This window comes from Puma concolor, chromosome D3 (assembly GCF_028749965.1).
Source record: "Puma concolor isolate L17-30 chromosome D3, mPumCon1.1.hap2, whole genome shotgun sequence".
Taxonomy (NCBI): domain Eukaryota; kingdom Metazoa; phylum Chordata; class Mammalia; order Carnivora; family Felidae; genus Puma; species Puma concolor.
In genome coordinates, this window is record NC_141678.1 from 5,029,782 (window position 1) to 5,056,159 (window position 26,378).

At 49.6% G+C, this 26,378-nt stretch overlaps 1 protein-coding gene across 2 annotated transcripts in view; it reads right to left on the bottom strand.

The window, feature by feature from the left end:
- The window catches only part of LOC112870147 (transmembrane protein 132B), a 369,365-nt gene that overhangs the window by 205,377 nt on the left and 137,610 nt on the right, over positions 1-26,378 (bottom strand). Inside the window, exons 1-2 of one of the 2 annotated variants that reach the window (XM_086681442.1) lie at positions 18,341-18,397; positions 11,284-12,175 (exon numbers count right to left, since the gene is read on the bottom strand). In XM_086681442.1, coding sequence (XP_086537568.1) covers positions 11,284-12,175; positions 18,341-18,377 — 929 coding nt within the window. In that variant the 5' untranslated portion in view covers positions 18,378-18,397. Of the gene's footprint in view, positions 1-11,283; positions 12,176-18,340; positions 18,398-26,378 lie in introns of those variants that run through there. The other variant, XM_086681441.1, reaches the window with a different exon arrangement.

Consider the following 26,378-nt stretch of genomic DNA (forward strand, 5'->3'; position numbering starts at 1 on the left):
GTTGGTTTTTGTTTTTTGCTTTTTCCTCTTAATTTCCTTTTAATACGTAAAACTATTTAAAGCAAAAATTATGATATTGTCTTCTAGGGCATTTAAAGTGTAACTACATAAAATAACGTTAGCATAAGAGGTGGTTAAGTGGACCCACTATCTACATTGTACAAGAAGTGGTGACTCAAAGTAGAATGTGAAAAGTGTATACACTGCAATCCCTGTAGCAACCACTAGGACTATAATTCAAGAAAGTGCAGCTAAAAAGCCTACAGAAAATTTAAACTTGTATTCTTTAAAATATTCAAATCATCCCCAAAAAAGGCAGGAAGGAAAGAACAGAGAAATAACAAACAGACAAAGCAAATAGAAAACAAATAATAAAATGGTGTCTCTAAGTCTAACCACATCAGTAACTACACTAAATATCAATGGAATAATCTCTCTAACCAAAAGACACACTGTCAAAGTAGATAAAAATACAAGACACAAGTATATACTGTCTACAAGAGACACACTTTAAGGACAAAGATAAGTGAATTTGGTAGGGCTGCAGGATACAACATAACAGCCAACTGTATTTGGGGTACATGGAGGGCTCAGTCAGTTAAGCATCCGACTTCAGCTCAGGTCATGATCTCACAGTTTGTGGGTTCGAACCCCACGTCAGGCTCTGTGCCTACAGCTCAGAGCCTGGAGCCTGCTTTGGTTTCTGTGTCTCCCCCTCTCTCTGCTCTTCCCTCATTCATGTTCTGTCTCTGTCTCTCAAGAATAAGTAAAAGTTAAAAAAAATTTTTTAAGCCAACTGTATTGGTACACACAGCAATGAAAAATTAGAAAAATTAAAAAAAAAAGATCAACAACCCCATTTATAATATTATTTAAAACTAAAATACTAAAGAATACAGTTAATAAAAAACATGCAAGGCCTATACCCTAACACTACAAAGTACTTCTGAAGACGATTAAAAACGTAAATAAAATGGAGAAATACGCCATGTTCGTGGACTGAAAGATTCCATGTTGTTAAGATGGCAATTTTCCGGGGCGCCTGGGTGGTGCAGTCGGTTAAGCGTCCGACTTCAGCCAGGTCACGATCTCGCGGTCTGTGAGTCCGAGCCCCGCGTCAGGCTCTGGGCTGATGGCTCGGAGCCTGGAGCCTGTTTCCGATTCTGTGTCTCCCTCTCTCTCTGCCCCTCCCCCGTTCATGCTCTGTCTCTCTCTGTCCCAAAAATAAATAAAAAAACAAAACGTTGAAAAGAAACAAAAAATTTAAAAAAGATGGCAATTTTCCATACATTGATCTATATGTGAATCACGTGAATGTTGAATCCCAGCTAATGGTGTGCATGCTGAACTACGTGGAAGAAAGGGAACGGATATGTGCAGTTTACTTCCAAATGCATCCAAAAATAAGATGGATTGATGGATGGAGATGTAAGTGATGAGGCAAGTGTGGCAAAATAGTCATGGTAGCGTCTACGTGGTGGGCGTAAGGATTCTCCCCATCAATTTCTTTCAACTTTGCCCTGCGTCTGAGATTTTTCACAATAAAATGCTGGGGAAACTACAATTATGAAATATTTCCCACATCTGAAAGAGCACGGGGAATGGCAAAATGAACAAATGAACACTCATAACTCCGACCAACATGCTTGACAAATTAAGACACACAGACACAGCTGAAGTTCCCTGGGTACGTTCACACCAGCTCCCTTGCTGCTGGTGTTCACGATGCCCACGCGTGTTTTGTGCCGCTGACTACACACGAACGCATTTACACACAGCAAACAGAACTGTACTGCATGTTCTGAACTGTATCCTGCTGTAGGTATGAGTTGATAATTTGCTCTCCTCTTCCCCTTCAACTTAGAATTTAGAGACTTATCGGGGCGCCTGGGTGGCGCAGTCGGTTAAGCGTCCGACTTCAGCCAGGTCACGATCTCGCGGTCCGTGAGTTCGAGCCCCTTGTCGGGCTCTGGGCTGATGGCTCGGAGCCTGGAGCCTGTTTCCGATTCTGTGTCTCCCTCTCTCTCTGCCCCTCCCCCGTTCATGCTCTGTCTCTCTCTGTCCCAAAAATAAATAAACGTTGAAAAAAAAAAAAATTTAAAAAAAAAAAAAAAAAGAATTTAGAGACTTATCCAACAACTGTGACAAGAAGTCATTGTATATATATTTAGCTAGCTATTTATCCATTCTGTCTGATGGATGCTGCAGCAAAACCGTATCTAGATGTGGCCTCTCTGAGCAGACGATGGTAGCCAAGCACTCAGATTCTGGGAATGGAAAGGCCTGGGTTCAGATCCTGACTTCGTGGCTTCAGGGCCTTGAGGACGTCACGTTATCTTTCCGAGGCTCCGCAGGACGGGATGAGGGAGACCAGCTGTCTTGTCCCTTCTCTCTTGGCACTGCCCAGTCTCTGGCCAAGACCCACCACTGGTCAAACCAAACCAGAGGAGAGACACATGCACCTTCACACACACACACACACACACACACACACCTACGTGCATGTGCACACACACATGCAGAAACAATCATCCAGCGATATACTGGATGTAATGGGGGGATGTAGTGGGGGGATGTAATGCCTTGCAAACATTACGATCGGGGAGCTGGTGCCCGGGACAAGGCAACCCTAAGGAGGGAGAGGAAAGAGGGTCATGAGTCTGAGTGACAAGGTTAGCCACAGTCACATCCCAGCCACTTGGAGACAAAAACCTGGCACAAGGGAACACCCACCACAACTGCTGCTGCCCCACTATGCCCACGGGCAAGAGAATATCCTGAAGATAATCATGTCAACCTCCTAGCACAACTTCCAGGATCAGTGATAAGTATTGGGAGCACCTGGGTGGCTCAGTCGGTTGAGTGTCAGACTTCAGCTCAGGTCATTATCTGCCGGTTGGTGGGTTTGGAGCCCGCGTCGGGCTCTGTGCTGACAGCTCAGAGCCTGGAGCCTGCTTCAATTCTGTCTCCCTCTCCCTCTCTGTCCCCTTCCTTGCTCTCTCGCTCTCTCTGTCTCTCTCTCTCTCTCTGTCTTAAAAACAAAATAAACATTAAAAAAGTTCAAGGGGCGCCTGGGTGGCTCAGTCGGTTAAGCATCTGATTTCAGCTCAGGTCATGATCTCGTGGTTCGTGGGTTCGAGCCCCACAGTCGGGCTCTGTGCTGACGGCTCGGAGCCTGGAGCCTGCTTCAAGTTCTGTGTCTTTCTCCCTCCCTCTCTCTGCCCCCACCCCTCACCTCACTCTCTCTCAAAAATAAAAATAAACATTTAAAAAAAAACCAAAACATCAAAGCATGGCTTGGCCCAGCTCATCATTCGCTACATTTTCAGGCACCACTATAATCTGGGTATACTCCAATTTTCCAAAATTGTGACCTGGTCTAAAGCTCTCTGCGCAAATCGAAATCCCCTTTTGTAGTTAGAATCCTCAAGCCTCTGACATTGACACTCGTTGTTGCCAGCCTCCGTCAGAGCTCCCAGACTCCAGCGCACTTGGGAGGGAAAACAAGGCAGAGGTGGGGCCACGCGCCATGTACTAAGTAATGGAAACAGGCTGACTAAACTCAGCGGGGCTAGTCGAACATGCTGAGCAAGTCATGGTTTGTTTGGGAAATGATCACCTGCCTCCTTCCTAAGCTCTGCCGAAATCTCAGCCCTAATCTCTAGACTTGATCTGGGCTTCAAGACCACAGGTGTCAGAGCTCCTGTGTCTGGGAAGTCGGAGTTTTCCTTGGGGAGGAAATTAATAAAGCCCGGATTTATGGCACACCTGAGTCACGTTCACCAAACAGGTTGCTGGTTTTTTTTTTAAGCGTGAAAGTAAGCGCTGAGATTATTAACATCCGAAACGGGGGACCATGAGACAGGTATGGGCTCTGAAGCGGGCAGACCTGGCTGGAGTCCTAGCTCTGTCCCCTTTTGGCCCTGCGACCCTCGGGCAAGTGACCAAGTGCTTCGGAGCCCGTTCCTTATCTCTAAGTAGTGGACACAGGTAAGTTCCAGAGCTGTCCTGAGGATGATACGAGGTAATACACATAGAGTCTAATGGGGAGCCTGGAACGTGACAGGTGCTCGGTCGGTAGCTGTGGTGAGTATCGGGTCCCCCGCAGCGGGTACTGGAGGAAGCATCCAGAATCCACTCAGATGCTGCCGACACTGGCACCGAACATCACAGGCAAAATCACGGCCAAGTGCCTTCCTGCGTGATCTTGTTTCCTCTTCGCAGCCTTCCTGAAAGACAGGTGCTATGACTAGTTTTATTACACAAGACAGGAAGGGAAGGCTCAGAGAGGTGCAGTAACTTGCACAAGGTCACAGAGTCAGTAAGGAGGAGCTCAGATCTGACCACAAGCCTCACTAACTCTAACCACTCAGAAAACGTGCCTCCCAAGAGTGTCCTGGGAACACCACACTCTTTGGTCAGATTGCCCCATCCATGTACATGCTCCTGTTTTCATTAGTCAAAAGCTACCCATCCTCCGTAGGTTCCTCCTCTGGGAAGCCTGCCCTGGTTAACTCCTGCAGACTGCACTGATCTCCCTTCTCTGGCTTCACTCCCTGTCCACACAGCTTCCTCAGGGGCTTATTGCATTTCTAGGTGATGCTTCGAGTCAAGAACGTTCAGTCCCCTCAAAGCCTTCTAGAGCCCTTGAAGGCACAATCTTCCTTAGTTCCAGAACCCAGCAGACAAAGTCTTAACGAGTTGCTTATTGGCTCACTTCTTTATGTACATTCAAATAAGAAGTGACCAGGAAGAACCAAGACTGTTCTATAATATTCATTTCTCATTGATTTCTTTAAAAATTACCACATTAGGGGCTCCTGGCTGGCTCAGTCAGTAGAACATGTGACTCTTGATCCTGGGATCATGAGTTCGAGCCCCATGTTGGGTGTAGAGCCTACTGATAAAACAGATGAATAAGTAAATAAATTTTTACCAAAATTACCACATTCTAGGCAAGATTCACTGATAGATGCCGAAATTCATGAGCCAAAGTATAATGTGAAGAAGGATATTTGCATAGTCTCCAAGTATCTTCCCAGATGTTTTTATTCCTAATTACAAAGAGTGGGAAAACAAATTTGCTGTGGAGAGCTAAGTAACCAAGGTCAACATCACCGGTGATAAGACACAGACAACATCACCTACCTCCTGTATGACGCACTGAGGACACAGCCCCTCGTTGGCTTTCCGCCCAATATGCACATCCTTGACCTAATCAGGAGAAAGCCTCAGATAAACTCAAGCTGAGAAATATTCTCAAAAATAACTGGCCGGCATGCCTCAAAACTATGAAGGTCATGAAAGAGGAAAAAAAAGACTAGGGAACAGAATTCGGCGGACTAAGGTGACAGGACATCTTGATGCAATGTGGGACCCTGAACTAGACCCTGGGGCAGAAAAAGGGCATTATGGGAACAACTGAAAGCTGTTTGGGTTTTTTTTTACGATTTTTTTAAGCTTATTTTTTTTAATCTATTTATTTTTGAGAGAGAGACACACAGAGCACAAGTAGGGGAGGAACAGAGAGAGAGGGAGACACAGAATCCAAAGCAGCTCCAGGCTCCGAGCGGTCAGCACAGAGCCTGACGTGGGGCTCGAACCCACGAACTGTGAGATCATGACCTGAGCCGAAGTCGGATGCTCAACCAACTGAGCCACCCAGGCGCCCCTATTTACTTATTTTTTTTGAGAGAGAGAAAAGCATGAGTGGGGGAGCAGCAGAGAAGGAGGAGAGAGAATCTCAAGCAAGTTCTGCACAGATCCCGACATAGGGCTCAAACTCATAAAACTGGGAGATCATGACCTGAGCTGAAACCAAGAGTCCAACGCTTAACCGACTGAGCCACCCAGGCGCCCTGGAAGTTTTTAATAATGCCTGTAGGTTGGTTAATAATGTATACCCACGTTAACTTCCCACTTTTTGTTTGTTTGTTTCTTCCAAGATTTCATCTCCTATAGCTTTGATACTCACACTGTGTTTATGTGCAATGTCAGCCTTAGGAGACACTGGAGCTTTTGAAACTTTTCCCTAAGTCTAAAGTTATTCCAAAACAAAAGGTTTTAAAAATAAATGAAATAAAATGTAAATATGCTGTGTTCTGCTTGTTTCCATCATGGCAGTTAGCATGGGTTCCAGTTACGCATAATTTTGCTCACTTGCTTCTTTACTGTCCTCCTCCATTGAGAATGTGAACTTGAACTTGCGAGTGTGAACTCAATTCCCTACAGCACATGCTCAACCCCCTTGTAAATAGAGACCAGGTTGGGAGCTCCTGGGTGGCTCAGTTGGTGAAGCATCCGACTTCGGCTCAGCTCATGATCTCACAGTCTGTGAGTTCGAGCCCCACGTCAGGCTCTGTGCTGACAGCTCGGAGCCTGGAGCCTGCTTCCGATTCTGTGTTTCCCTCTCTGTCTGTTCCTCCCCTGCTCGCACTCTCTCTCTCAAAAATAAATGTTAAAAAGAAAATATATTCAAATAGAGGCCAGGCTGCAGGTTCACAGTTTTCTGCGGGTTGAGGATACGTACTTAGAACTTAGTAGTGTTTTGTTGTTGTTCCTGAAATTTATTTTTATGACACCCTTTCACAGGAACAAGTTATATTGGGTTCTATTTACGGTGCCAAATGTTAGCTTTCCTTTTTAAATATATATATGTTTTTTAAGTATTTTTAATTCAAAGAAAAAAAATAAATAAAAAGTGCAAGAAGGCACATGGATATGGCCTGACTTACGAAGGAGGAACACGGTGGTACCTAACGTGACAAAAAGATTCCACAGGTGATGTGTGAATTACTGAAGTTCAGTGATTACTATCAGTAATTACTGACAGACCATGTCTGATTAGAAATGGTGAATAGTTTCTCACGTTACAGCCAAGAGGACTCTCTTGCCAGAATTGGAGCCTCAAAGTGTAAGCCTTCAATAGCTATGAAGCTGTTATTTATTTACATCATGAATTCATACAGTCCTGACAATTCATACCCTTTGTCCAAGAACAATGCTTTGCAATACCTCCAAATTCATTTATTCATCCAACAAATGTTTGCTGAGCACTTAGTATGTACCAGATACTGTTCTAGATCCTTAGGACACATCAAAGGAGATCAAAGTCCCTGCCTCATAGACCTCACATTCTAGCCAGAAGAGGTGAACCATTAATAATGATACGTTAGGTCACTGACACGTCAAGTGATATGTCAGAAATCAGAGCAGGGCAGGGGGTAGTGGGACAGGGGTCGAGTGTTAAATTGGGAGGGGGCTGGGTCCTTGACAACACTGGTGGCTATTGCTGACGGAGTGAGGGCGAGAGTCATAGCAGATGAGCTCAAGAAGATGATGAGGCCAGATCATACGGAGCCTGTAGGCCGGTGGAAGGACTCTGGCTTTCGCACAAGAAGAGACTTGAGGGGACAAGGGAGGAGGCAGGCAGGCTATTGTAGGGGTCCAGCCGAGAGAGGACCCTGGCTAGCACCTGGGTCACAGCGATGGAGGAAGTTCGATTCCGGATACGTGCAAGGAAGCACCCCATGGTCTGCTGTCACTCATACGTAGAGTGTCAGAGAATGAGAAAAGCCAATCACAGTTATTAGGGGTTTGGCCTCAGCTACCAGATGATGATGGAAGAACCTGTCTGAGCACAAAGTTGACACTTCATAGTCACTCAAGGCATATGCTGTCCCCGTGTGTAGAAGGGGAAACTATGGCACAGAGAGATTAAGCAACCTGCCCAAGGTCACACAGCTGGAACGTGGCAGAGGCAGGATTCAAACACGGGCAGCCTGGCTCCAGAGCCCATGATCTTAACCACTGCTTAACGGGACGGGAGGTCGGCCCAAGGGGCTCTCTGTGGGAGCTGAGAAAGGGCTGTTTTAATAAATCAGGCATAAATTCTCCGGGGTCTCTCGGGGACATTATATTTGGAGCGGGGAAGATTTCGGGGCATTTCAACCTTTCTTGGAAGTGTAACAAAGACCCACCTGAGCCCAGCCTAGCACTGCCTTCCCGGCAGCCCCCGGCCCCTCCCAACCACTTTACCACCCCTTTGCTGAAAGGCTTTGCAAGGCATGGCCAGATTCAGATACTAATGTTTAACAGAAGCTATTTCGGTATTAGAGATTAATCAACTCAAGTGTTGTTCAAACTGGCCCCGATACAACGTGCGGTCGGAAGCACAGCAACGTGACAAGTGAAGACGCACACATCTGCCCCCCACCCCCTTCCACGCGTCTCCGGCTCTGCACTTAGATCTCGGCAAATCTTTCGCACGTTCCTGCTTTGATCCAAGGCCTCATCCGAGCCAGGGTGAGATATGTCACATTTCATTCATAAAAGACACGATTAGAACAGACAATCGGTTATGCTGGGAAATAACACGTTTCCCCAGGCCTAAAAACAGTGTTTTATTCTGAGAGATTGAATATACAAATGGGCCAAGTACAGTAACAAAACTCCGACCCGCCACCTTGCAGCGACCAGGACCAAAGGCCGGACCACACAGCCTCTGCAGTCAGTCGCCAGCCCAGAAAGGTCTGAACTTGGGGTGTGGCTGCCGGCTTCCCTTGTTATTGCCTCTGCTTCTAGCTCTGGGCCAAGCAGAAAAGGCCACCATAGAGGATGCTCACTTCTCGTTAACCAACCTCCAGCCTCCCCACACCGGCAGCCTCCGACCCGAGCAAGCCTTCCCTGGCTTCCACCAGGAGCCCCCCGACTCCCGCCCGCCCTGGAGTCTCCTCCAGACACAGGTGATGGTGACTGGCTCCCTTGGCGTAGGAAGCTCTGACTCGTTTGTTCTCAGTTGGGTGAGGCACAATTTCAGAGCCTTCTTTCTCTGGCCACGAAACAGAGCATAATAAAGAACAGTCCTGGGGCGCCTGGGGGACTCAGTCGGTCGAGCAACCGACTTTGGCTCAGGTCATGATCTCACGGTCTGTGAGTTCGAGCCCCGCGTCGGGCTCTGTGCCGACATCTTGGAGCCTGGAGCCTGCTTCGGATTCTGTGTCTCCCTCTCTCTCTGCCTCTCCCCTGCTCACACTCTGTCTCTGTCTCAGAAATAAATAAACATTTAAAAAAATTTTGTTTTAAAAAAGAACAGTCCTACATAGGGACGGAGGATGACAAGAGACTCGATGCTGACCCAGAACGGTTCAACAGGTGGAGATTGGTCCCCATCGGGACATGGAGGACGGCCCAGAAGAGTGTTCCAAATGGGGGTTCCTGGCTCACAAATGCAGACCCATGCCCGAAACCCAGTGCTCGCCCAACTCATGACTTCAGCAGGTAACCCCTAAACTCTCCAAGTCTCTTTCCACACCCACAGTTCGCGCTCCACCTCCCAAGGCAAAGTCCCTGTGAGAACCCACTTCAGCGCTCCAATCGACTTCGGCGGGAGGGAAGCAGACTCGAGGGTTTCTGCTCACCGCCACGATGACGCTTCGGGGCCCCCTGCACTCTCCACGTGGGGTCCTCTTCCAGCCGCATCGGCCTCCGCCTCCCTAAGTTAACCCTCAGCTCTGGGATGGCTGGTGGGCGTGCATAGCCCGGGTGCACCAGCTGCCCGTCCTGTCTGCCAGGCGGGAAGGGGGTGCTGTGAGGGAATGAAGGGCCCCCAGGGCCTTCCAGAGCCGACCACTGCCCACCCAACACTCTCTAGCTGTGCGACCTCGGGCACGCTCCTCACCCTCTCTGTGCCTCAGGAAAAATAGCGATAACTCGTCTCCTTGAGTCGTTTGTTGGCAGAATTCCGTGAGTCCGTGCATGTCAACAACTTCGAATGTGGCCCAGACCGTTCTCCGTCCCCCATCATTTATGTCATTTCCCTGGCCTGAAATGCCTTCCCAACCAGGCTCCCCTGGCCACCAGACCATCAGCTCTCCCTTTCCTCAAACTCCTCACCCAACAATGTTCTCTCTACACCAAGGAGGACAAATAAGTTAAATGTCAACCACTCCACCTTCGCAGGGACTGGTAGGGACTGCAGGGACTCCTGGGCTCAACGCTGCAGTCCGTTAACACTGTCTGCCACGGCAGAGGGAGTGCTGAAGAGCTGCAGTCGATTAGTGATGTCTGACCGGACAGGAGGCGTGCGCTCTGTGGTATGAGTGCAGAAGCCAGACCCCTGCCCTCCTGGGTCTATCGCAAGCATCTGAAGCTAAGGGCATCTCTGTAGAGCCAGAGCCGAGCTTTAGACCACGCCAGCCCCACCTCTGGAGTGACTGGGACAGGACTGGGTCCAAGCTAAGTTCTGACTCAGTTGTCACCGAGACTAACTCAAGCGGCTCCAAATAGGAACCGTGCTTCCTACAGGCGGCTAAAACCCCTCTTGGGATCTGCCAGAGCCTCGGGATCCTTTCAACTCGAACGAACACACTCCCCAACAGGTGTGGTCTGGCACATTGGCCTCCGTCAGAATCAGAAGGACAGCGGTGCGGCATTAACGATTCATTCCCACGTCTCGCCTGCAACCAAACAAAGCAAGCCTTGCTGGGCAGCCCCCTGGCCTCCGAGCACTAGGGGATAACCACAGGCTAGCCTCCGGTGTCGAGACCAGGCACTGTGCCAAGAGCCTCACTAACCTGATCAACCCCCACGGCAACCCCGAGAGACGCGCCCCGTCAGTATCCCGACCCTACGGATGAGGAAACAGAAGCCCAGAGAAGCTAGAAGGCTTGCCCCAGGACGGAGCCACAGATCCGACCGGTATCCCACGAAGCTTCGTGAGCAAAACAAGCTGAAGACAGGTTTGCCCCCCAGCACAGAGAAGCTCCCCACTTTTTGCAACCCTAAAACTGCATCTTCATCGTACAGATAGAGACTGCTGGTTTGCTTGACCAAAGGATTCTTTACCGACGGAAGCCTGAGAGGTCGGGGACACTATCTCAGAAAGCTCGGTCGCGTAGTCAGAAGGTGGAATTCATCTGCAAAGTTTCCCCTTACGGGCAGCAAAGACAGGGTTCTGTCCGCCAAGTCAAGGCCGGCAGTGACAGGTTCGGACTATCATGTGACAGCTTAGCTCCCAGCCTGAAATGCTGCTCTCAGAGCATCTGTTTTTATTCCTGGCTTCACAGCAGAATAACCCAGGGAGCTTATAGAAAATGCAGGTGCCCAGGGCCCACCCCCGAATATCCTGCTTTACTCTGTCATCTTGCGTCGGTCCCCATCCCGTGTCCATCAGTCTCCTCGCTATCCTGGGCACCCAGCAGACGACCAACACCCCATTACTAACGGACAGTTCATTGACCGCAAGCTGACTTCTCCCCCGCCCGACCCGGCCCGGCCACTTACCTGAGAGTGAAGTGGTCTGCCACAGAGCCACTGGTCAGGGAGACCAAAAAGGTGGCCGTGTCCCCTTCCCGGACGAGGTTCAGGGGCACCGAGACGACGACGTTCTCGTCCAGGCTCACCAGGGACCACTTGAGGTCGTCCTGAGTCGGGTAGACCACCACACTCCCGATCCTCTCCCGGGCCGGAGACGCCTGCTGGGGGCCGTCCTGGCCGGAGTGGATGTTGTTCTCCCACTTGCCGTCCTCCGCCAGCAGGCACTGGCCGGCCGGGTCGGCCGGGTAGAGCGAGAAGAAGAGCTCCATGGCGGTGCCACCCAGCAGGGCAGGGATCTCCTCCTCGGGCTCCAGGTCCAGCCCGGAGCTGAACCACTCGGGAAGCAGCTCCAGCTCGGCCACACACAGCCCCGGGTCCCCTCGCAGCCGGCAGCTGGCCGCCACCTCTCTGGCCTCGGGGAAGGCGAACATCTTGACGCACGGGAGGTCTTCCTCGGGGTCGCCGTCATCCCAGTGCGTCCCAGTCACGTAGAACAGCGTCTGCACCTTGGGCCTGTTGGAGTAGACGGAGCTGTCGAGGATGTGAGATTTCAGCTTCCAGTTGAAGGGAAACTTCTCCGTGTTTCCGAAGGATGTGGAGGTCAACAAGAGGTCCTGGGGGATGGGCTTCTCCGCTGAAAACGGGCCATAGCTGGCGTTGACGGTCGGGGGGCTCCGGGCCCGGTAGATGAACAGTGACTCCACCCGGGCCTGCAGACTGGAGTTCCTCGTGACGTCCTGGTTGGCCTCTTTAAGGAAGAAGGCTTCCTCCGCGTCAGCGATGCGCAGGCTCGTGGGCAGGTAGGCAGGGAGCGAGGAGAACCTCTGCAGGCTGTCCACGATCCCTCGGCTCTCGGTCTCTGTGCGGGAGAGGAAAGCAGAGGAAGAATGAAGGCCGGGCCCCAGCGTGAGGGGCACAGTCTGCCCCCGCCGCCCCCTGGCCACGCCGGGCCCCGGCACAGGGCTCTTCGGGGACTCCCCCAAAGCAGCCGGTGTCGAGTGAGAAGGAGCCCATCTGCCACCGATCCGACAGCCTGCGGGCTCACAGGACCTCTCTGTGGGGTCATCCCACAGACAGGAGGCTGCACACCCGTGATGCCCACCCGAGCCCACGTGCCATCGTGTGGCACCTCCACCTGCTGCGTCGCTCGGATACTTACGCTTCTGCCCAGCCCTCCCAGACGCGTCGGACATTCCGACATCTCCATGATTCTTTTTTTAAGGGGATTCTTTAGTGTTTATTTATTTATTTTTGAGCCGGGGGTTGGGAGAGAGAGAGAATTCCGAGCAGGCTCCACACGCTGTCAGCGCAGAGCCCGACGCGGGGCTCGAACTCACGAACTGTGAGACCACGACCTGAGCCAAAATAGTCAGATGCTTAACCGACTGAGCCCCCACCCAGGCGCCCCGACATCTCCGTGACTCTTACTGAAACGAGGGCGAAGCTATGGCTCCGCACTCCCGCTTCTAGAAAGCTCTCCTCCCGAAATACCAGGGAGAATGCACAGATGCTGATTTATCTACAAGGATGTCAGCTGAAGTTTCACTTTGCGAACAAACTGAGGAGCGCGTGTGCTGGGGCCAGGGGCCTGGATGTGAATCCTGAAGCCGCCACGTCCTGACTGATCGACCTGAGCAAGTGACTTTAGCCTCTCTGTGCCTCAAATGTCCTCATATAAAGTAGGAGGTAAACAGAAGTCCTACCCTACTGGGTTATTGTAGGAATTAATGAGTCGGTAAACATGAAGTGCTCAGGACCGTGCCGACCCCCATAAACATCAGCCAGTCTTTGCCTGTTACTGTTACTATTACCACTACCTGTTCAATGAAACCATTCTAAGGACTTATTCACAGAAAATGACATAAACCGCACATTTTTAATTTTTAAAAATTTTTGCAACACAGAGACAGAGTGTGAGCAGGGGAGGGGCAGAGAGAGATGGAGACACAGTATCTGAAACAGGCTCCAGGCTCCGAGCCATCAGCACAGAGCCCGACGTGGGGCTCGAACCCACAAACCGTGAGATCGTGACCCGAGCCGAGGTCGGACGCTCAACCGACTGAGCCCCCCAGGCGCCCCTGAACTGCACATTTTTACAGTGGATAACAGGCAGCTCTAAGAAAAATGAGGTAGAGCTGCATAAACATACTTGGGGAAATGTCCACCATATGTCAATAACTATAAAAAATTACAAATGTATCATATATGATCCTACTTGGGTATTATTTCAAGATTCCCTATGTATATATACACATGTATATAGTATATTTATGTTTGTGTGTCCATAGAACCAAAGAGAAAAGGTTTCACCTTTTAACATCTACTTTCTTTAAATTTGTGACAACTGTGTATTATCTTGTTAATTAAAATATATACATATGCATAAGCATGCGTATGTATGCATGTATCCCTATAGGCCTGTGTGTATGTTACTTTCAAATGGGAAAACACGGACCCAACAAGCTTTTTTCAAACTAAGGAGAGTCCACCAGTAGGGGCACCTGGGTGGCTCAGTCGGTTAAGCGTCCGACTTCAGCTCAGGCCATGATCTCACGGATCGTGAGTTCGAGCTCCGTGTCGGGCTCCATGCTGACAGCTCAGAGCCTGGAGCCTGTTTCAGATTCTGTGTCTCCCTCTCTCTCTCTCTCTCTTTCTCTCTCTCTCTGCCCCTCTCCCACTCATGCTCGCTCTCTCTCTCTCTCTCTCAAAAATAAATAAAAACATTAAACTTTTTTTTAATAATAAATAAAGAGAGTCCACCAGGAATCAGGATTGGCAAATCAAGCCAAGAACAAACAGGGCTTCTCCCCTGCCCTGAAATAAATCTCCAGCCCTAAAGCCAGAGCAAGAAGAAATGCAACCTGGTGGGTGGGTTTAGTGTAGCCTCCCTGGTTGACAAAAGGCAAACAAATACCACTCCATACACTCTAACTCCTGGTAACATTGTTTTCTGCAACCATTACGAATTCTGCAAAATATACTTTTCTTTTTATTTTTTTTACAGTTTATTTATTTTTGAGACGGAAAGCATGCGAGCATGTGTGTAAGCAGGGGAGGGGCAGAGGGAGACAGAGAGAGAGAGAGAGAGAGAGAGAGAGAGGATCCCAAGCAGCCTCCATGCTGTCAGCACAGAGCGGACACAGGGCTCGATCTCACAGACCGTGAGATCATGACCTGAGCCAAAATCAAGAGTCGGACACTTAACTGACTGAGCCACCCAGGTGCCCCTGCAAAATAGACTTTTCTATTGATTTCATTTGGGGTGCCTTTTCAGGGCTGTCCTTGGTGAGCCTTCCTGGCCCAGAGGATGACAAAATTATAATGAGATTAGGGAAAAGATACAACCACGTAGGGGCTGATGCATCATTTCCCCAAGAAGGTGTTCAGAAAGCCAGTTCTCCACAAAATACTGTACGATCTCACTTGCTTGTGTACCCTAAAATAGTCAGAGTTATGGAAGTAGAGTTAGAGTGGTGATTGCCAGGGGCTGGGGTTGGGGGCGTGAGGTGGGGGTGGGGGTCAAATTTTCAACCGTCCAAGATGAATAATCTCTGGAGATCTAACGTAGAGCGTGTGACACAGTTAACAATCCTGTATCGTACGTTGTAATTTGCTAAGAGCACAGATTTTAAATCAAATCGAAACACGCACACAGTAGCTGGGTAGAGGTAATGTATATGTTAATTAGCTTGTTTGTGGTGATTATATATACATGAGTACTTATATCAAAACATCAAATTGTACACCTTAAATACATACACTTTTTATATGTCAATGCTATCTCAGGAAAGGAAGGAAGGGAGGGAGGGAGGGAGGGAGGGAGGGAGGGAGGGAGGGAGGAAGGGAGGAAGGAAGGAAGGAAGGGAGGAAGATCTTTTCAAGTGTCATCAATATGGCCAGTGCCGTGTCAGATTAATTACTGGAGAAGCAGTTATTACCCATTTACTCCTCTGATTATCTATCAAACTATACTTACTAGTCATTTGTCACAGTTCCAGCACTGTGGCGTGTAGGGCCCTCACGGGGACAAGACAGATGTGATTTCTGCCCCAAGGAGCTGGCAAAGTCTGGAGGCAGGCACAGCCAATGTATATGAGACAATTAGGAAACTGAGTGTTAACACCCTTAGAAGCACCCATCCCAGGGGCGCCTGGGTGGCTCAGTCAGTTGAGCATCTGACTTCGGCTCAGGTCGTGATCTCACCGTCCGTGAGTTCGAGACCTGCGTCGGGCTTATTGCCGTCAGCACAGAGCCTGCTTCAGATCTTCTGTCTCCCTCTCTCTCTGCCACTGTCCCACTCACTCTCTCTCTCAGAAAGAAAGAGAGAGAGTGAGAAAGGAAGGAAGGAAGGAAGGAAGGAAGGAAGGAAGGAAGGAAGGAAGGAAGGAAGAAAGAAAGAAAGAAAGAAAGAAAGAAAGAAAGAAAGAAAGAAAGAAAGAAAGAAAGAAAGAAAGAAGACCCATCCCAGTAATTCCCCACCTAGCAACCGTGCTGGGGAAATAATCCAGAGATCAGAAAGGAGATCAACGTGGCAAGTAGGTTTGTCACAAGCAAGACTTGTCACGGCAACATACTGCAAGCAACGTAAAAACCCATCATGAGGGACACAACTAAGCAAATGTTGAAAGCCATACTGGGTGTATGACATTAAGCACCACGATTTCAACGAACGTGGAGCGTCGCGAGAAAATGCTTACGCTGTGTTGAGTGAAAAAGCAGACATCCAAACTCTACTTAAATTATCCCAAACCTGCTTAAAATGTAATATGTATTATAATACATAATATGTATCACATAGAACATACACACATACACACGTAAACACACACACCATATGTTGACTTTCATGCTACAGACCTCCGCGTCCTCCCAAACGTGTCCCGTGGGACTGGGTAGGATTTGGATGGAACACAGAAGGGGGAGGCGGGAACTGACTTTCAAGAATTAGCCTCATCGTAAGGCAAGTTTTAGCTGTTGCCACCACCAAGGGGCAATTTGTATTTCGACAACGTCAAGCCGTGCAGAAGCGCCATTTCATATGAAATTTAAATTAGTGTCTTGTTGGTTTATTCCCCATCTCCAAACCAGGAATTTAAATTCTAGGTGAACCTGACCATGAAATAATGGGCAAAAAGGGAACATCTGCCTTGCGCAGCATGACGGTCCCCTTCAGCGGAGCCAAGTGGGCACCCGGCCGACCAGATTCAGGAAGCAAGAGGTAAGTCCAAATTTTACCTTCTTATAAAATGTAGGGGAAGCCCAAGGCAAGGTTTAAATTCTGGCTTATTGGGGCGCCTGGGTGGCGCAGTTGGTTAAGCGTCCGACTTCAGCCAGGTCACGATCTCGTGGTCCGTGTGTTCGAGCCCCGCGTCGGGCTCTGGGCTGATGGCTCAGAGCCTGGAGCCTGTTTCCAATTCTGTGTCTCCCTCTCTCTCTGCCCCTCCCCCGTTCATGCTCTGTCTCTCTCTGTCCGAAAAATAAATAAACGTTGAAAAAAAATAAAAAAAAATTAAAAAAAAATTCTGGCTTATTTACACGCGTGGAACGGGAAATTAAAAATATATGTAGGTTTTAATAGGCTCTGTTTTCATTGTGGATTGTTGTGTTTTTTTTTAATCATTTGTGCCAATTAATTTATACCTCTCAAAAACTGATTTGCAGGAGATGTAAAGCCGTGCCTCCTCCCTTGTTTATTGTGGCCAAAGCGTGCATTTCATCTGAAATAACAGTGTGGGGTTTACAATCCTGCCCCAACATAACTCAAGCAAAACGCGGCACGAATTTTGTCTGAAAGCTGATATGGAAAGCCATAAAAATCAGCGGACAGGGCCTCGTTTTGTCCTCGAACCAGATCGCAACAAAATATGATACCCGAATTCAGGAGTGTCCTGTAAAGCCATGGGACAGTGCCCTAAGAAACACATCCATGGCCTGAGAAGCGACCACCCCTCGCTTTAATCCCCAAGTGTCACCATTCTTGGGGCGTCAAGTGTCTCCCTGTCACCGCCCTTTTCCCCACTGGCAGGTAGACCAGGTGGCCCAGGCTCTGAATGTGAAATGAGGTCCTACTCAGCCTGCTGGTTTCCTCGAGGGCTCTTCACCGCCTGTCGAGTGACGTGGGTCCTGAGAGATGAGGCCCAGCTGAACAGGGCTTGTCACCACCGCCCTCATTATGAGCCGGGAAGAGACTCCCACACGGATTCGCCGAGAGCACGAGGTGGTGTGCCAGAAGGACACTCTGTACCTCTGGCTGGGAACCTCCCAGAACGACGCAACCCACAGCAAACCGGGAACTACGGCGGGGACCCTGCGACCCGCATAGAACATCACCTCACCGCTGCGTCTGGCACCCGAGAAACATCCCTGGGCATGTGCCTTGGTTAGGATCAGTGGGACCTACGGTCCCGAGCCCCAAGGCGATGCAGCGTGAACCTGCTTCCACGCACAGACTCGTATTTTCGCTCACGTCGCCAGCCTACCTGGTAGCTTATTATCAGTCTTGTGGCCACTGGTCGTCCACCTGAGGGTCCCGGCCTGTGGCATTCCCAATTCACACCAGACAACCCAGGCACACACGGCCAGGTGTCGAAGGCTCTCTTTCCAGTGTGCCAGGTGGCCACGTCTTTGTAAAGCACCCGCAAGAGACCTTCCTCACTGATCTGTCACAGTGTGGTCCTAATGGCCGATCGTTCTCAACCCAGGTGGCTCCACCGATGCACGTGCCAGAGAACACATATTATGGTACCTGGGCGTGCCCGCCAAATAGATCCAGATGGTCTCGGGCGGGGCCCAATGTTCTCTACGTTCCCTGGATAATTCGATGGAATAGCAACGAGGAGAGGCACTGCGCTAAAAAGTCAAAGACACTACTGAGCACACAGTAGGCGCTTTGCAAAAATTACATCATTCGTTGCCTTGAGGGCAAGGCTTGGGGTACAGGCCCTCAAGTCCGTTAAGGATTAGATATGACTATTCAGACAGTGACAAGACAAAAGATAGAGACATCATCGTCACCACCACTCACCTAACCCTTGTGACGCACCAAGCACTATTCTAAGCATCTCACAGGTAGTGACTCTTAGTCTTCACAGTCTTCTGGTTAGGAGGATTTCATTGTCATCCTCACTGGCCGATGGGGAAACTGAGGCACGGAGGGTTATGGGACCTGCCTGAGATCACACGACTGGTAGGCAGCAGAGGTGGAACTCTGTCCAGGCAGGCCAGCTCCAGGGAGAGCTCACCGTCCCAGTCACCACGTTCTGCTGCTAGAGAAAAGCTCAGCAAAGAACGTCTACACTGCAAGGGTGCCAGCCATGACTCAAAGGAACGGCCAATGGGCCTCTGGGTCGCCCAGCTCTCAAAGCACAGGATGAGGTCACTAGTTGGACACTGTCCATAAGAGAAAGCAAGGAGCAAAGCTTTTCCTGGCTCTGAGAGAAATCCCTCCGCCGGGCGCTCCGGCAGGGCCCCCGAGGGACACGACAGCACCCCCACGGCCCCACGACAACCCACCGTGAGCGCATCAGCACGCTTCCCGCAGTGCCCCTCCCCGCAAGGTGGCTTGCAGCGATGATAGACAATCAAGGGAAAGCAAGTCTGCAGGCGACAACACCAAAGGAGCGTGGGCCGAGAGAGCTGACAGCTGGTGGAAAGTCCAGCCTGAGAGAAGAGTGAACTCCAGATTTTGACCAGAGAGAATCCCACCCTTCGCACTCCCCTCCATGGACAGGCTTTCTTACCCAGCCAGCCAAGGTCTTAGAAGGAGGTAGGTGGCAGGACCCTGGAGATTATATCCTCAGGCAAAATCTGGGAGTACAAATATTCTACGGAGATGAAAAAAGGCCAACGCCCAATCTTTAAAACGTAGCCGAGAACATCTGTCTTTTCTTTCTTGACGATTACCACTGCCTTCACGCCGAGAAAGCGCTCCCCGTATCCCAAGATCAAATACACGCTCACAGACTTTCATCTGGTCATATGGGTGTGCACATGTGGGTCCACATTTTTACCTTTAATTCTTTTCCAACGAGGTATATTCGACAACTAAAACTGTATATGTTTAAGGGGCACAATCCGATGATTGGATGCGCATATACAATTGTGAAATAATCATCACAAAAGCTAATTCGCCTCAGAGGGTGTTGGGTATGTGAATTAGCTTGATTTTTCCCCCTTTTTTGGGTAGTGAGACCATTGTAGATGCACCCTCTTTGCAGATTTCGGGAACCACATTTAACCCTTGAACCTCTCATGCCGTCTCACGCGAAGTGAGAATCTGGTGACGGTAATCGGCAGACATTGAATCTGCCAGTGGGAGTTTAAGTGGAATTCGCAGTTTAAGGGAGGGGTATTGAAAAACTTGGGGGTGGAGTCTTGAAAGAAGTAATTCAGTTAAAATGAGGTCACCATGGTGGGCCCTAATCTGGTATGACTGGTGTCCTTATATGGACACAGCCGTGAGTGCACACGCATGCATACACGCACGCGGGAAAGACTGTGTGAGGATACAGGAGAAGCTGTCTACAGGGCGAGCAGAGAAGCCTCAACGAAGTCAACCCGCTGACACCATCATCTTGGGCAGCTGGCCTCCAGAGTTGCGAGGAAATAAATTTCTGTTGTTTAAGGCGCTCGGTTTGTGGGACTTTGTCACGGCGGCCCTTTCTGGCAGCTGGACTTGCCGGTGTCTTGCCTTCCACGTTAACTTCAGAGTCATTGCGTCAAACTGCCCATCCCAGAGCCCAAGTGGACTCGTACCTGGAGGCGAGGCTCTGTGCGTGAGGGTCAGGGATGCCTTTCAACTTTCTGATATATCTTTCTGTGTGTTTCCGACTCTCCTACAACGAACATGTCTCGCTTATTCAAAAGCTAAGAGAAATACTGACATTTTTCCTTTTAGAAAGAAAGATGCGGAATTTGATTTTAAGTGGTAGACTGAACACACTCATGTCTCCGCATCTCCGCACAAACTCCACAGAAATAAAAGCATACAAGTACAAACAGGGATAAGCCTATTATCTAGAGAAATGGAAGAAGGCCATCCGAAGATAAAATATTTCAACAAATCTCTGGAAGACAACAAGTGGAGGAAAGTGCATTGATGGAGGGCCAAGACAGCAGAGGAAATCTTGTGCTAGAACATTCTGTGTGTGCCGCGGAGGGTCTCGGGCTACCGTGCCCACTGGGACCCAGGCTCAACGTTGGCACACGCAGCAAGGACAGGGGGAGAGTGAGGCTGAAAACCAGGGGCGTAACTGAATTCTGTAGATGGGACGTCCCCTGCAGACAGACCCCCACCCTGAGTAAAGGCAGAATAGTGATCCCCAGTTGAGACTCAACGCTTCTCTGAGGACACATATGTCCCCTGAGAGGGGACATAGGTGGGACAGTCCTGTGCAACCATGGGGACCAAAGTTACACACTGAGAAAGTAATGCGGGACGTCAGAAGGAGCTGGCCACGGCATGACATATAAGAATAAAGAAAACAAAGTAAGCGCCTACTTGCTAAGCCCCGGCGGCCAGGAGTTTCTGTTACCTGCAGCCAAATGCAATGGTAACTGGTAAGAAAGACAAGTAGGAGGGTGTGTGCACTAACTTCATCGTCCTCTCTTACACAGACCGCCCTGCTGTCCAAATGTGTTCACTCCAGGTGTAGAGCTAGAATAGTACGTAGAATTATAGAAATAATCACAAGCAGAACTGAACGTGGAAATGGCCGGAGGGAGATCAAAGACACAGAAGGATAGAAGACTATCGCCTTTCTCTGGAAGTTACGCCACACCATTCTATTTCCCCCCTATGTACGCAGGACCGTGATGATGAGTAGACTTTGTCTGCACGAACCCAGAACTCACCACGGGAGGGGAGGGAAGCATTGAACAGTGGTGGAAACCAGAGCAGGGGAGTGAGGGGAGAGCAGCTTTAGCCTAGACAATGAGGCGTCGTGTCTGCAGGGAAGATGGCCACCTCTCAAAAAAAAGTCTTTCTACCCATAGAATTGCATATGGGCTGCTCAGCCAGGAGCCTCCCCAGCCTTCTCTGCATCTGTATCCATCTCTGGCCAGTGAAATAAGAATGTAAGTGCTGCGTATTATGCTGAAGCCAAAATGACATTTTTTTCCTTCCAGCCGGGAGAAGAGGAGGGGTCTGGGGCCCCCGGTTGTAGCAGAGCCATAAGCTGGAAGGAGCCTGGGCCCCCGAGCCTCCACCCAGAGGACAGCCAGCCAACCAGGAACACCCACGTTGGATGTGAACGAGGACTCGCTCAGTGCGCTAAGCCAGTGCTGACGTTTGTTTGTTAGAGCAGCCAGTGATCCCTCGCCCAGACACCACGGTACAGGCTGACAATCCGGAGAGCTGTGATCCTGCTTAAATCACACACCTCTTCCTTCATGTAAACTGGGCTCTTGCTAGCAAGAAGGAGGAAGACATTCAGAGGAACAAAGCGAGGGGCTGTTAGGCCAACGTGAGAAGTTTCCTTGGGGCACCAGATGTAGAAAGAGCATTGTTAAACGGATTATATAGATCTTAGTGACAGTAATTTTGACCTCCTATAGGCACCGTCAGCTGTTAAACAGTAGGAAATGTTGATGACCTTGTTCTAATTTCCATTTATATTTATTCTAACTTGGACACCTCAAGAGATTATTTAAATAAAAAAGGGAAATTCACTAAGTGATGCTGACAGGTCAGCCCCTGTCTGGTTGGGAGGCAGCTGATGCTTACTTACTAGAGGCAGAGGGACTGCTGGGCTGGACCCCCAGGCCTGTCATCGGCTCGGCTGATGTACTGAGACAAGTCACTTCATCCCTCTGAGATTCCATTTCCCTCCGTGGCAAATGGGGTGTCACCTCCTGCCACCCTCCCTGAGGGAAACCCCAGTATGCGACTCGTTGCCGTGTAACTCCATTTACAGGAGTGTCATATGAGGACCCTATTTGCTTGGGACTTCTCGCCTGCTCAGCCCCGACTTCCCTCTTTCCGGTCACTTCTGATGTCAAGTCCCAGAGAACCCATACGGAGTCTACACAAAAGTGGATTTTAATGGCGGTCGGGGCTGGAGCGTCTACAGGCGGGCTAGCATCAGGCTTGGCTGGATCCGGCACCTCGACGAGGTCATCAGTGTGGGTTTTCGCAAACGTCTTCAACGGGTGAGTGGCTACACAAATGTGTATCCACTGGATGGAACGTTACTCAGCAGGAAAGAAAGCAGAGGAACCGACAGATACACGACCTGGATCAATTTCACATATGCATGATTCCGAAAGTCAGAAGGCAACCTCAGAAAGCCGCCTACTCTCTGGTGTCACGTATGTGACATTCTAGAACCATTACGACTGGAAAGATGGAGAATAATAGGTCACAGACTGCTAGGAACTATGGGATGGGGAGGGTGTGACTACCAAACATTTTTTTAAGTATCAGGATGGGTCTGATGGAACCGTTCTGTATGCTGGTTGTGACAGCGGTCACACGAAGCTATGCATGGGTCAAAAACTCACTGCATGATAGACCAAAAAGGGAAAATTTTTAAAAGTTTTTTTAAGATGCATTTTTATCCATCCCTCTGCTCTTTTCTGTGGAGCTGGTTTTATTCTCAATCTGCACAGCAGAGCACAATCAGCATCACCGAGCCTCACATTTTCCTTCCTTCACATCCAACAAGACCAGCAAGGCTTTCTTTCCCCCAGTTTTCCGGGAAGAAGGCAGTGGGGCATCGCCTTGGCTCTGATGGGTCACATGCCCATCCCTGAACCAATCACTGTGGTCGGAGGAATGGCCTGTTCTGATTGGCTCAGCCAAAGTCATGTGTCTCTTTCGGGGAGCCTGGAAGGAGGTAGATGGAGGGGGTTCCCCCAAAGCATCATAAGGGTACCATTTTGACAAGAAGAACAAGGGTGTTTTTTGTAAGAAGCAACACAAAAATCCACTCAGTTACCCAAATGGAACAATCTCCACCAGGTCAAGGCTGATTTCTTTATTTAAACCTTCTCAACACAGTTGGTGTTGAAGAAAAGAAATCAGGAATACACTTGGGGTCACAAACCAGGCGTTTTAGCCATTACCCTGGCCTTTTATTTTTTAATGTTTATTTATTTTTGAGAGAGAGAGACAGATCACAAGTGAGGGAGGTGCAGAGAGAGAGGGAGAGAGAGAATACGAAGCAGGCTCCAGGCTCTGAGCTGTCAGCACAGAGCCTGACATGGGACTCGAACCCACAAACTTCGAGATCATGACCTGAACCGAAGTCAGATGCTTAACTGACTGAGGCACCCCCAATGAGTTACTCAAAGCAAGTACGGATAAGCGGGTTGCATCTGAGACGCGTAGGCAGAGGCACTGACAGCTCAGAGAAGCTATGTTCTACATTCGAACCAGAACTTTCTTCAAATGCAGAAAAAAAGAGCCAAGTGCTGTAGAGTGAGTGTGCGCCTGTCGAGTGAAGTAGACGCAGCCGAGCTAGTTCTGCAGGGCATTTCCATTGCTATATTGGCATTTGCAACTGGCATCGCGCAATCAAAACATGGGTGGCAAACCGCATTAACAGAATGAAAGATAAAGATCCTACGGCCACCTCCTCAGTCGGCTGAGCATCAGACTTCAGCTCAGGTCATGACCTCGCGGTTTGTGGGTTCGAGCCCCGCATCAGGCTCTGTGCTGACAGCTCGGAGGCTGGAGCCCGCTTTGGACTCTGTGCCCCTCCCCCACTCAGGCTCGCTCTCTCTCTCTCTCTCTCCCTCTCCCTCTCCCTCTCAAAAGTAAACAAACATTTAAAAAATCATTTTAAGAAAATCCTATGGCTACCTCAACAGATGCGGAAAAAGCATTGAACACACACAGTGAAACAGCACTAACACAGGCTGGCGTGGGTCCGCCCCCAATCATTCATGGAGTATCTTTCCTTCTCTCTCTTATTTTTTCCTACTATTCAAACCTGCCAAGTACCTATAGGAAAGGAAACAAATGTCTAGTCCTTATGGCTGGTCCTTCGAGACTCTGTTTTCACGAATCGTTAAGACTGTTTTTTTTTTTATATATATGCAATTTATTGTCAAATTGGTTTCCATACAACACCCAGTGCTCATCCCAAAAGGTGCCCTCCTCAATACCCATCACCCACCCTCCCCTCCCTCCCACCCCCCATCAACCCTCAGTTTGTTCTCAGTTTTTTTTTCTTTTTATTTTTCTTTTTGACGTTTATTTATTCTTGAGACAGAGAGAGACAGAGCATGAACGGGGGAGGGGCAGAGAGAGAGGGAGACACAGAATCGGAAACAGGCTCCAGGCTCTGAGCCGTCAGCCCAGAGCCTGACGCGGGGCTCGAACTCACGGACTGCGAGATCGTGACCTCAGCTGAAGTCGGACGCTCAACCGACTGAGCCACCCAGGCGCCCCTGTTCTCAGTTTTTAACAGTCTCTCATGCGTTGGCTCTCTCCCACTCTAACCTCTTTTTTTTTTCCTTCCCCTCCCCCATGGGTTTCTGTTAAGTTTCTCAGGATCCACATAAGAGTGAAATCGTTAAGACTGTTTTTTAAGGGTTAAGGGTTTAAACAGCATGATCTTTTTTTTTTTTTTAATTTTTTTTCAACGTTTTTTATTTATTTTTGGGACAGAGAGAGACAGAGCATGAACGGGGGAGGGGCACAGAGAGAGGGAGACACAGAACCGGAAACAGGCTCCAGGCTCCGAGCCATCAGCCCAGAGCCCGACGCGGGGCTCGAACTCTCGGACCGCGAGATCGTGACCTGGCTGAAGTCGGACGCTTAACCGACTGCGCCACCCAGGCGCCCCAACAGCATGATCTTAAACGTCTCTCCCACAATCCTCGTGACTATCTGATTGCTTGAAAACCCCTTTCCGCTTCCTGTACAACAACGAACTTCAGCCCATTTTCTGTCTGAGCTAATTTCTCGCAACAATCGAGCAAGTAAATGATCGCCCGGATGCAGGGAGTGAAGAGCTGTGACGGGAAAAGGCAAGCAGCAGGTACGGCCTACTTCTGAGGAACAAATCCACATTTAAAGAATTGATAACAAATAAGTCCATATCGTTGTTCATTTGCCAGATGGAGGTCATATGTGTTGCCAACTCTCAGAGAAAGAACAGATCAGTATTGATTGGGAAATTAGCACAAGTTTATCATTAGTAGTAGCCAAAAATGAAATATTGGTGATAATAGCGATAACTAGGGACTGTCCTGTGCCCACAACGGGCGCCAGTCACTGGTTAACTGCTTTATGTGTATTAGCTCTTTACGCGTTTATTCTTTACACGATTCTGTGAGATCGGGTATCATTCTCGTAATGTTTTATCATTAATACAATCATTGACTTCATTTTGTAGTGTTGTATCCACCTTACAGGTTTTTTAAAAAGAAAGGCACAGAGACGTCAAGACACATGCCTCGGGTCACACAGCACATAAGGGGTGGAGTCCAGGCTCCTGGAACCTGTAATGCTTTGCTTATTTCCCTCCGGTTATGTCCCACGTCTGCAATGGCACAGACTCAATCACCTGCTTTCTCCCAAAGCAAACAAGGGCCCCATTATTGCTTTTGACTGATAATACGACCCAGAAGTCTGCAGGGTAAAACCTATAAAGAACACAAGGGAAGGAATGGAACCTTCCTCCCCACAGTGGCCTGGGGGTGATGCAAGGAGCCCCTGTCATAGGTAAACTCGCTTTTCAACAAGAGATCTGGGGGGCCCAATGGGGACAAAACAAAAACAAAAACCTCTCAGCCCCTCTTTTCTCGGGTTTAATTCAGCGCTTATTCGGTGTGGGCAGAGTCAGCCTGAGAAGGAAGGGGCACGGGGGCCGGACGGCACTTCTGGAGGTGGCGGCAGGTGCTGGGGACGCCGCGGGGCGCCCGCCCCCGGCCCAGCTGCCCCCTGACCCCCGGGGCCCCTCTGCGGTCGCCTGCTCAGGGACCAGGGGCTCGTGCGCGGCAACACTGCCACCTAGTGGCCGAGGTTGTCGCGGCCGGGTGACAGCAGGTGGTCGGTTCCCGTTTCCAGATGGGAAACCCAGCCTTGGGGCGATTTGGGGATGCGCGCCAGGGCG